The sequence below is a fragment of the Staurois parvus genome, unplaced genomic scaffold, assembly GCF_062004578.1.
Source record: "Staurois parvus isolate SC_StPar_1 unplaced genomic scaffold, SC_StPar_1.0 ptg001133l, whole genome shotgun sequence".
Classification (NCBI taxonomy): domain Eukaryota; kingdom Metazoa; phylum Chordata; class Amphibia; order Anura; family Ranidae; genus Staurois; species Staurois parvus.
In genome coordinates, this window is record NW_028318929.1 from 4,489,466 (window position 1) to 4,501,713 (window position 12,248).

Sequence of the window (12,248 nt, forward strand, 5' to 3'; positions counted from 1 at the left end):
GGGATCACTGTGCTTGACTGGCCAGCAAACTCGCCTGACATGAACCAGGTCTTGAATTGCCAAGAGAAAGATGAGAGACATGAGACTGAACAATGCAGAAGAGCTGAAGGCCGCTATTGAAGCATCCTGGTCTTCCATAACACCTCAGCAGTGCCACAGGCTGATAGCTTCCATGCCACGCCGCATTGAGGCAGTAATTGCTGCAAAAGGGGCCCAAACCAAGTACTGAGGAAATATGCATGCTTATACTTTTCAGAGGTCCCATATTGTTCTATGTACAATCCTTGTTTTATTGATTGCATGTAATATTCTCATTTTCTGAGATTGTGGATTTGGGGTTTTCATGAGCTGTAAGCCATAATCATCACAATTATGACAAATCACGGCTTGAACTATCTTGCTTTGCATGTAATGAGTCTATCTCATATATTAGTTTCACCTTTTAAGTTGCATTACTGAAATAAATGAACTTTTGCACGATATTCTAATTTTTTGAGTTTCACCTCTTTACTAATAAACGATATATACAGCAACAACTGCAGGGAAACAGGTAAAGGGAAACAAGGTAAAGCAAGGTCAAGGGGAAAGGCTGGATGGTGGAGGGAATGCAGGTTGGACCAAGTCAGGACAAGTATAGGCGGTACAGATCAGACATGTTCAGGATACAAGAGTAAAGGGTGCACAGACCAAATGCTGAAGTACTAGGTGGACCCATAGGTGGTTCTAAATAGCCTCCCAACACTAGGGGGTGACTATTCGCAAGACCCACTGGCTGCTGCGAGACACCTGCTGGTGGACATTGGAATTACACCATTCAAGTCTGGGGAACACAGTGCCATCAGTAAGTGTTCGAGCTGTACAGCATGCTCCTGATATACTCCGGTCAGTCATAACTTTATGACCACTGACAGGTTAAGTGAATAACACTGATTATCTCATTACATAGTTAGTCTGGCTGAAAAAAAACGAAAGTCCATCCAGTTCAACCGTTAAAAAGAAAAAAAGTTATAATCCTATACCCACAGTTGATCCAGAGGAAGGCAAAAAAAAACCAGCAAAGCATGGTCTAATTTTCTCCTGCAGGGGAAAAAAATTCCTTCCTGATTCCCCGAGAGGCAATCGGATATTCCCTGGATCAACTGTGGGTATAGGATGCAAGTAATAATGTTGTCCATGAAGCTGGTGTGTTGAAAGCAAAAAAATGGGCATTGTAGTTTGTTGTGTATGGGGCTGTGTAGTCAGAGACTGGACAGGGTAGCCCATGCTGATCTGTGCCAACAGCAATGGGCACATGAGCCTCAGACCTAGACCGTGGAGCAATGGAAGAGGGTGGCCTGGTCTGATGAATCATTTTTTCTCTTACATCATGTGGAAGGCTGGGTGAGTGTGCGTCATGTATCCAGTGGTGTATTTAGATTTTGTGCTGCCCTGGGCAACACAAAATTGAAAGCCCCCCACGGAGAGAGCCTGACACCAACCAACACCCCCCCTGACCCCCCCCCACTGGAGAAAGCCTTCCACTACCACCACCCTCCATACACTGACCACACCACCCCCCACCCCACCAATAGAGAGAAAGACACTTGCCTTCACAGCTCCAGACATCCCTTGGAATGAGAGTCAGGCTCTGCATACACCGGCAGGTAGCCTGCAACCTCTCTCAGAGCCCACCTGGTCCCCATGGGGCTGTTCCCCTAAAAAAATGTCGCCCTAGGCAAATGCCTTGTTTGCCTTGTGGTAATACACCCCTGTATGTACCTAGCGAAGAGATGAAACCAGGATGTAGTATGGGAAAAAGGCAAGCCAGCAGAGGCAGGCAGTGTGATGTTGTGAGCAATGTTCTCCTGGGAAACCTTGGATCCTGCCATTCATGTGGATGTTGCTTTAATACGTACCACCTACCTAAACATTGTTGGTGACCAAGTACACCCCTTCATGGAAAATGTATTCCCTGATGGCAGTGGCCTCTTTCAGCAGGATAATGCACACTGCCATACTGAAAAAAAAAATGGTTCAAGAATGGTTTGAGGAACACAAGTTAAAGTATTGACTTGGCCTTCAGATCTCAATCCAAACTGAACATCTGTGGGATGTGCTGGAAGCACAAGTTTAATCCAAGGAGGACCCACCTTGCAATTTATGGGATTTAAAGGATCTGCTACTGAATGCTTAGTGCCAGATATCACAGTATACCTTCAGAGGTCTAGTGGCATCCATGCCCCAATGGGTCAGGGCTGTTTTGGCAGCAAAAGGGGGACCTACTCAATATTAGGTGAGGGGTCCTAAAGTTATAGCTGATTGGTGTATATTCAGATAAGTAATGACCTCTTAGAGAGAAAGAAGATTATAGACTGCTGTGGTGCAAGAAGAAGAGCAGTATAAGACCATACTTGTTATCTCCTGGAAGACTCGCTCTATGCCCTCTGCTTCTTCCAGTATGAACATGTGCCTCTCCTTCTCCTTCTGAGATGCTATTTCACTCAGTTCTCCCCTGTCGACGTCCGTACCAATGCCAAATGCATAGATATCTATGGGCGGATCAGACAACACATATCCCATCGTTATTGTTAAAGAAAATGATTACGGTTCCAGCCTTACATGAATTTATGAAAATAGTTTTCAAAATAATTCTACACGCGTTAATGCTATTGGTATACTGATTTCAATGCTTTGGTACTTGAAGCAGACAAATTAACCTCCAAATTGAAATAAAATTAATTAATTAAAAGAATTTACTGCCTCAAGCATGCACAAAGTTTCCACTGCAATGGTGAGTAAAATATGGTAGCACCATGCATGCGTGGTGGCTGCATCCTGGCTGATCTCCTACATCATGGCGTATGCACAGATCATTCAGCCTGCTGGACAATCCCCACCACTCTCTCACTTCTTCTCTTGACACCAGTAACTAATACAGCAGCAGAGCAGGGAAAATAATTATGCTCTGCACCCGTATATGTGTGGTGGAAGCTAACGGCCTAGTCTTCCACAGAAATTGATTTTGCTTTATACAAAGGCAGCAACCACACATGCAGAGTAGTAAAGCCATTTTGTAGGAAACTAGGCTGTAAGTGTCACCCACACATGCGTAGTAATAAAGCCATTTTGTGTGAGACTAGTTTATAAGCGCCAACTACACCCTCATGGTGGTAAAGCCAGTTTGTAGGAGACTAGGTTGTAATCACCAACTACGCATGCATGGTAGTAAAGCCAGTTTGGAGGAGACTAGGTTGTAATCACCAACTACACATGCATGGTTGTAAAGCCAGTTTGGAGGAGACAAGGTTGTAAGCGCCAACTACGCATGCATGGTAGTAAAGCCAGTTTGTAGGAGACTAGGTTGTAATCACCAACTACACATGCATGGTTGTAAAGCCAGTTTGGAGGAGACAAGGTTGTAAGCGCCAACTACGCATGCATGGTAGTAAAGCCAGTTTGGAGGAGACTAGGTTGTAATCACCAACTACACATGCATGGTAGTAAAGCCAGTTTGTAGGAGACTAGGTTGTAAGCACCAACTACACATGCATGGTAGTAAAGCCAGTTTGTAGGAGACTAGGTTGTAAGCACCAACTACACATGCATGGTAGTAAAGCCAGTTTGTAGGAGACTAGGTTGTAAGCACCAACTACACATGCATGGTATTAAAGCCAGTTTGTAGGAGACTAGGTTGTAAGCGCCAACTACACATGCATGGTATTAAAGCCAGTTTGTAGGAGACTAGGTTGTAAGCGCCAACTACACATGCATGGTAGTAAAGACAGTTTATAGGAGACTAGGTTGTAAGCACCAACTATGCATGCATGGTAGTAAAGCCAGTTTGTAGGAGACTAGGTTGTAAGCGCCAACTACACATGCATGGTAGTAAAGACAGTTTATAGGAGACTAGGTTGTAAGCGCCAACTACGCATGCATGGTAGTAAAGATAGTTTATAGGAGACTAGGTTGTAATCGCCAACTATGCATGCATGGTAGTAAAGCCAGTTTGGAGAAGACTAGGTTGTAAACACCAACTACGCATGCATGGTAGTAAAGATAGTTTATAGGAGACTAGTTTGTAAGCACCAACTACGTAGGCATGGTAGTAAAGCTAGTTTGTAGGAGACTAGGTTGTAATCACCAACTACGCATGCATGGTAGTAAAGCCAGTTTGTCAGAGACTAGGTTGTAATCGCCAACTACGCATGCATGGTAGTAAAGCCAGTTTGTCAGAGACTAGGTTGTAATCGCCAACTACGCATGCATGGTAGTAAAGCTAGTTTGTAGGAGACTAGGTTGTAAGAACCAACTACGTAGGCATGGTAGTAAAGCTAGTTTGTAGGAGACTAGATTGTAATCACCAACTACGCATGCATGGTAGTAAAGCCAGTTTGTAGGAGACTAGGTTGTAATCGCCAACTATGCATGCATGGTAGTAAAGCCAGTTTGGAGGAGACTAGGTTGTAAACACCAACTATGCATGCATGGTAGTAAAGCCAGTTTGTAGGAGACTAGGTTGTAAACACCAACTATGCATTCATGGTAATAAAGCCAGTTTATAGGAGACTAGGTTGTAAGCACCAACTACGCATGCATGGTGGTAAAGCCAGTTTGTAGGAGACTAGGTTGTAAGAACCAACTACGCATGCATGATAGTAAAGCCAATTTGTAGGAAACTAGTGGAGATGTGCATAATTTCAAAAATTTCAAGGACTTCTCCAGAGCCTCTCCCATCCTCTAGAACTCCCTACTCCATTCTGTTCCGGCTATCCGCTACTCTGTCTATTTTTAGGTGATCCCTAAATACTCATCTCTTCAGGGAAGCCTATACTGCCTTCAGCTAATAACCAAATCTTTTATTTCTCCCAGATTACCTTTAGTTCCACCAGCCACTCCCTATTAGATTGTAAACTCCCAGGATTAGGCCCTCCTAAGCCTCTTGTATTGAATTGCATTGTTGCTGTATTTTATCCCTGTATATTGTAAAGCGCTGAGCAAAGTGTTGGTGCTATATAAATCCTGTATAATTATCATAATAATAGTTACAAAGGTCATTTTGTAGCAGACTAGGTTGTAAATGCCAACCACGCATACCAGTAGCACAATTTGTTAATGTCATGCAATTATTTTTCTTTCTCTGCCATTGTTTTGGTAGCTGGTGTCCAGTAAAGGGTGGTGATGATTGAGTGTATACTAATAGTGCCGCACTCCTATATAAATGATCTGTAGTGACTTATGCTATTATTTCCAAATCAATTGATAAACGGATTGATAAATAAAATAAAAAATAATGAATAAATAAATTATATATGATGCAGGAATTGTAATAATACATAACTGTGCTGGTGATTATTTGTGAAATCTAATGGTGAGACAAAGTCAATATATAGATGCACATAAACAGTCCTCTTCCAATGTAAATTACAATGGTAAAATACTACTCCCACAATCCAAATGCAGTGTGATCTTAGTATGCGCTCACCTTATGTTTTGCCTAACTATACAGGCAAAACTAGCTTTTTGTCCTTATAGGACTGATGAAATAATCTTCCTGTGTGAGGTTTTCCGAATGACAAATGGATAGTTGTAATTAGATCTTAATCCACCTGGGGTCTCTGCAGTAAATGTAACTGATGCTTGAAAGGAATGGATGGATGGATGGATGGATGGATATCTCCCTTTTTCCACTCCAGGGGTCTCCTTCCTCCTTTATCAATCTCCAGCATGTCACGGATGGATTACATAAGAGAAAAAGAAACCATGGTGCCTTATCCTTTTTAAAAGATATATTTTATTGCTGATAGATATACCACTCACATTGATTTAGTATGCAATAAGCTAAAAGAGTGACAGCATGGCCTGCAGTCTCTGCTATACTCGCCGTGCTTATCCGAGACAACGTCGTGACGCAAAGCCCCTCCCCTACGTGTTGCGTCACCGGGTCACGTGACTTCATCAGGGGCATACGAATCGTATCCCTGATGAAGTCACGTGACCCGGTGACGCAACGCATAGGGAAGGGGCTCTGACGTCACAACCTTGTCTCGGATAAGCACGGCGAGTATAGCAGAGACTGCAGGCCATGCTGTCACTCTTTTAGCTTACTGCATACTAAATCAATGTGAATGGTATATCCATCAGCAATAAAATATATCTTTTAAAAAGGATAAGGCACCATGGTTTCTTTTTCTCTAAAATCGGGCACCCCCCCACATCTAAATTTGTCCCACCCCTTCCTGTTTAAGATCCACCACTTCCTTTTTAGGTCATGCCTCTTCCTATTAGAGCTCCTCCCCACTGACAACGATGGAGCGCTATTCCTCCCACTGACAACAACGGTGGGGCACTATTCCTCTCACTGACACCAATGTTGGGGCACTATTCCTCCCACTGACACCATTGATGGGGCACTATTCCTCCCACTGACATCAATGATGGGGCACTATTTCTCCCACTGATACCAATGATGGGGCACTATTCCTCCCACTGACACAAATGATGGGGCACTATTCCTCCCACTGACGCCAATGATGGGGCACTATTCTTCCCACTGACGCCAATCATGGGAAACTATTCCTCCCACTGACGCCAATCATGGGAAACTATTCCTCCCACACTGACACCAATGATGGGGCATTATTCCTCCCACTGACACCAACTATGGTGCCCCATAATTAGTGTCAGTGTGGGAAAGGGAGGGTGGCGCCACCGCCACGCCGCCCCCCTGAAAAGGGCTGCCCTAGGCGAATGCATTGTTAGCCTCGCGGCAAATACGCCCCTGGGTAAAACAAGTACTGAACACGTCACCATTTTTCTCAGTAAGTATATTTCTAAAGGTGCTATTGACATGAAAATTTCACCACATGTCGGTAACAACCCATGCAATCCATAGAGAGAGATAAGAGAAAGAAAAAGAGATGATGAAAGAAACATAAGAGTGACAGACAGACAGAATCGGCTTCACCTAGGTAATCCTCTCTGTTTGGAGTGATGTCTAAGAACTCTCTAATTCTCTTTACCATATCCACAGGCCGACCACCCATGTTGGCTTTTCCTGGATAAAATGATACAATGACAGTGTATTAGTTGACTACTATAATTTACCTTGGTCATCACGTTAACTCATTCAGGTACATGCTGCAGAAATATCACATACTTTGTACAGAACTAGTAGATCCTATTATAAAATGTATGTTTATGAGGACAGTGCACATTATTATATGTAATGCTGGAGCATACTATACAAGACTGCTGGAGGAGCACTGGGGCAATATAGCTGTTGAGGACTTGTTACCATACACCTGCACTGCTATGAACAGCACGTCCCCTGTTTCCTTCTCCAAGTCCTGAGCTTTCTATGGTGGACCATCTCATGCCACCACAGTGAAGCCGGCACTACATAGGAATGCTGCAGCTGCGTGCAACATGCTACAGGGAGGTAATAGGACCGTGTGACAGATCCTATTTTTTGCATGCCACTGGCACTGAAGCACATTTATGCACGTGCAGGGGTAGGGAGAAAGTCCTGCCTGGGTGAGAATCGCAGAAGTGCTGCTTTGTAGCACAAATAAGTAAAAAAAAAAAAAGAGAGGGAGGGGGGAGGAGGCAGGGCAGCAGAACATAACGTTTTGGGTGATGGTTGACTTTAAAAAGGAGTTTCATTCATTTTTTAAATTCAGTAATACTTTGCAATATTGTCAGAAAGTACCTTTTTTTTATGTTTCCCCTGAACTTCCGGCCTTGGCCACCTACGTCATCAGCCTGCCCTGCTGACCCCTTGGAAATCTATGTTATCAATCCCATGGGTCTTTGGGCATCTAAGACTTCTCAAAGTACACCTCGCAGTGTCATTACTATGCAAGATCGGAAGGTGCATGCTGGGTAACCAGCTGCACGGAAACTCAGAAAATAATGCAAGATGGCTTCAGCTGCCCACAGCTACCATGGCCGTGGCCAGAATCCAAGGGGCATAAAAACAACAAATGATTTGGTAAGTAAATTGAGAACAGAAATGTGCAGCAATATCCAATGTGGATAATGTCATTTACAGCCATGTTGCTTATGTTGTTATTATAATTTGATTTATCAGACTGTAACTACTCTTTAAGTAATAAAAAATAGCCTATAATACCACAAACAATAATAGGAAAATGAAAGTAATAAAAAATGGCCTATAATATCACAAACAATAATAGGACAACTTAAGTAATAAAAATATCCTACAATATCACAATCAATAATAGGAAAACTAAAGTAATAAAAATATCTTATAATATCACAAACAATAATAGAAAAACCTGAAGTAATAAAATATCCTATAACATCACAAACAATAATAGGAAAACTAAAGTAATACAAATATCCTATAACATCACAGTCAATAATAGGAAAACTAAAGTAATAAAAATATCCTATAATATCAGAAGCAATAATAGGAAAACTAAAGTAATACAAATATCCTTTAATATCAGAAGCAATAATAGGAAAACTATAGGGGTTAATAGGGGTTATGAGAAGATTGATGGACTTTGGAAAGGGATATCTAATAGTGGCGGGAGACTTTAATATATGTATGGATCCACAAATAGATACAACATCTAGAGCACAAAGAGGGGAAAATAGGTCCATGGGATTATTGAAAACGGTGATGAAAGAGTGCCAATTGGTGGATAGCTGGAGAATTGTTAATATGAGAGATAGAGATTATACTTTTTTCTCTAGTGTACATAGGACATACTCTAGATTGGACTATATTTTGGTGGACCATCGACTTGTTGAGGATCTGGTTAAAGTAAAAATAGAAGCAATAACTTTCTCGGACCATGCACCCGTAGTATTGGAATTAAGATGGGGAGGGAAGGTGTCAGGAGGCCTATCATGGAAGTTGAATGAGACACTCCTCATGGATCCAGATATTGACCGGAAGATCAGAGTAGAAATAGAGAGGTTCTTTGAGGAAAATGAAACAGGGGATGTATCACTAGCTACAGTGTGGGAGGCACATAAAGCATATGTAAGAGGAATCCTTATAGCAATTGGGGCAAGGAAAAAAAGGGAAAGACGAGAGAAGATCAGTGGGCTTTTGAAGGAAATAGCTGAGATGGAACTCCTACATAAAAATAACATAAGAAAAGATATAGAGCAAAGAGTGATAAAAAAGAGGGAAGAACTAGAGAAGGTAATGGAGGAAGAAAAAATGAGAACCTTTAATAAGATCAATGGTGAAAGATATAGATAGGGAGACAGATCAGGAAAATATCTGATGAGAGCCCTGAGGAAAAAGAAGAATAGGAACTATATAGATAAAATAAAAAACTCCAAGGGAGAGTTAGTCCATTCAACCAGAGACATTGCAAAGGTATTTAAAGATTACTACAGTAAATTATATAATATTGCCCCCAAGGATGACATAAATAAAGATAAAATGATAAATATTGAAAAAAGAAGGGATTATTTAAGAAATGCAGGATTACCAAAATTCAGTGAAGAACTATTAAACTCCTTAGAATCTGAAATCACACAGGAAGAACTAAACATAGCATTAAAAAGCTTTAAGACGGGGAAAAGCCCAGGCCCAGACGGGTATACCGTGAGATATTATAAAAAATATGGTGATTTACTGATACCCAAGCTCAAGAGATATATGGAGGCGTTGGGGGGAGAGATGGAGATAAGACAGGAATCCCTTCTGGCACAGGTGGTCTTAATACATAAGGAAGGTAAAGACATCACCCACTGTTCAAGTTATAGACCGATATCACTATTGAACGTAGATACGAAGCTGTATGCAAACGTATTGGCGAATAGGTTAAGAGATCTGATGCCGGATTGGATACATGGAGATCAGGTGGGCTTTGTTAGAGGAAGGGAGGGTCGAGATAACGGGTTGAGATCCCTGATGCTTATACAGAAAAGTAAAATGGAAAAAAAAACAGTAGTGCTGCTCTCGATAGATGCGGTGAAGGCGTTCGACAGGGTTAACTGGAGCTTTATGTTAGATACACTGGAGATCCTGGGATTGGGTAGTAGGATGAGAAAGTGGATTGGAAAGTTGTATGAAGGACCGGCTGCGATGGTAATGGTAAACGGAGAGAGATCAGAGACCTTTTCTATGTCAAATGGAACCAGACAGGGATGCCCACTTTCCCCACTGTTGTTTGTTTTATCATTGGAACCCCTGTTATCAACAATTAGGAAGAATATAGATATAAGGGGAATAAATGTTGGAAAGACAGAACATAAGATAGCCGCCTTCGCGGATGATTTATTATTCTATGTTGGAAACCCGAGGATAACACTTCCTAACCTAATGAAAACATTGAAGGAATATGGGGAAATGTCAAATCTAAAAATTAACCCGAGCAAAACAGAGATATTAAATATAAATCTTCCAAAGAGTGAAAAAGAAAATATACAGAGAGAATTTCCCTTTATATGGAAAGATAGAGAAATAAAGTACCTGGGAGTAAAACTCACTCCCTCACAGAAAAATCTTTATAAAGCTAATTATATCCCAATGTTAAACGAAATCAGAGAGGAATTGAGGAAAATGGGTAGTGGAAATCCTTCCTGGCTGGGTCGTATTAACCTGATAAAAATGGTAATTCTCCCGGAAATACTGTATAAATTTCAGATGATTCCCATTAATCTCCCAGAGGTGTATTTTAGGACAATTAAGCGAATGGTAACTAAATATATATGGAAAAATAAAAAACCTAGGATATCATATGAAGTGCTAAGCAGAAATAAAGAAAAGGGGGGGTTGGGAGTACCGGACTTTAAAAGATACCACAGGGCAGTCATTTTAGCAAGAATTTTTGACTGGATATATAATTCAAAGAGTAAACATTGGGTCACAATTGAAAATACACTTAGTAGAAAGCAGTTGGGTAGGAGTGTATGGGTGCCACCACAGTTTAGAGAATTAGAGGAGAACACGAGTATATACACGAGAATTGTAATAAGGGAGTGGGATAAAATGCACAAACAGAGGAAATGGGATTATAATTCACTATTAATGTCACTAAGAAATTCAGAGTTTTTCCCCCCAGGTAAAGAGGAAATTTCAGGTAGATGGATTATGAAGGAAGACGCTCAGTTGAGAGATGTAATGGAGGGGGTAAACTTAAGAACACTGGAGGATTTGAAAAGGGAAGAGGGAAGAATTTTCACTAGGATAGATATATGGAGATATAATCAACTGAAACAATTTGTGGAGAAATTGACGAAGCCCCTTAGAACTAGGAAAGAGTGGAATGAATTTGAGAAATACTTAGAAGACCGAGGTGATGGGAAACACAGCACTGCTAAAGCATATAAAGCTCTCACGGATTTAGATAGTAAGTTTAAATTAAAATACATAGAAAAATGGGAAAAGGATTTAGGAGTGGAGTGGGAAGAGCACACACAGAGGAAAATATATAGAATGGTACACGAAAATATTAGTATGCGTGAGGTGAAAATGAATTTTAAATGTTTGACAAGGTGGTATTTTACACCGGTGATAGAACACAAGTTGAGTGAGGAGAACCAACCCTGGTGTTGGCGAGGGTGTGGAGGGCTGGGCACGATATATCACATATGGTGGGAATGTTCAAAAATACAAGTATATTGGGAAAAAATTAGAAATCAAATCACGATTATCACTGGAATAGAGATAGGACTGGACCCTGAAACCTGTCTTTTTCATAACTCAATATTACCTGGAAATAAATATAAAAAACTGGGTATAATGTGTTACTTAAATGCAGCAAAAAGTCTGATTCCTAGGTTTTGGCGTAAGGTTGAGGTACCGAGGGAAGAGGATTGGATGAATAGAGTGGACCAGATTGCTAGAATGGAAAAACTTTATTATATGCAGGAAGATAGGATGGTGACATATCATGTGAAATGGGAGGAGTTCAAAGTAAAGGTAAAGGAAGGTACTGAGTGAGTAAGTAAACATAAAGAAAAGGGAAAGAGAGGATAAGAAGAAAGGAAGAGAAAAGAGGAAAGGCCAAGGAAAAGGAGAAAATATAGCAATTAGCCTGTCTTTCTTTCTTCTTCTTTTCCAAGCCTCGGTATCCAGAGGATGTGAGATACAAGTCGATCAGATAGATGTCAGGGGTATATTGAAGCGGGGTGGGAGGTGGGAGGGTGGAAAGGAAGGGGGTTAGGGGGAGAAAATGATATGAAATTAGTGTTTTATGAGATTTTGTAATGTTATATTTTTACATTATGGAAATGTGTATTGTTTTATTTGAAAAATAAATAAATATTTAAATTAAAAA

The 12,248-nt window shown here is 41.0% G+C and overlaps 1 protein-coding gene across 1 annotated transcript in view; it reads right to left on the minus strand.

Annotated features, from left to right (window-relative positions):
• Nucleotides 1-12,248, minus strand: part of LOC149439369 (complement C2-like) — a gene marked incomplete at its 5' end in the record, with an annotated part of 72,960 nt that overhangs the window by 34,141 nt on the left and 26,571 nt on the right. The window contains 2 exons of the mRNA XM_089659110.1: nucleotides 2,391-2,528; nucleotides 6,944-7,033. Coding sequence (XP_089515236.1) covers nucleotides 2,391-2,528; nucleotides 6,944-7,033 — 228 coding nt within the window. The remainder of the gene's footprint in view (nucleotides 1-2,390; nucleotides 2,529-6,943; nucleotides 7,034-12,248) is intronic.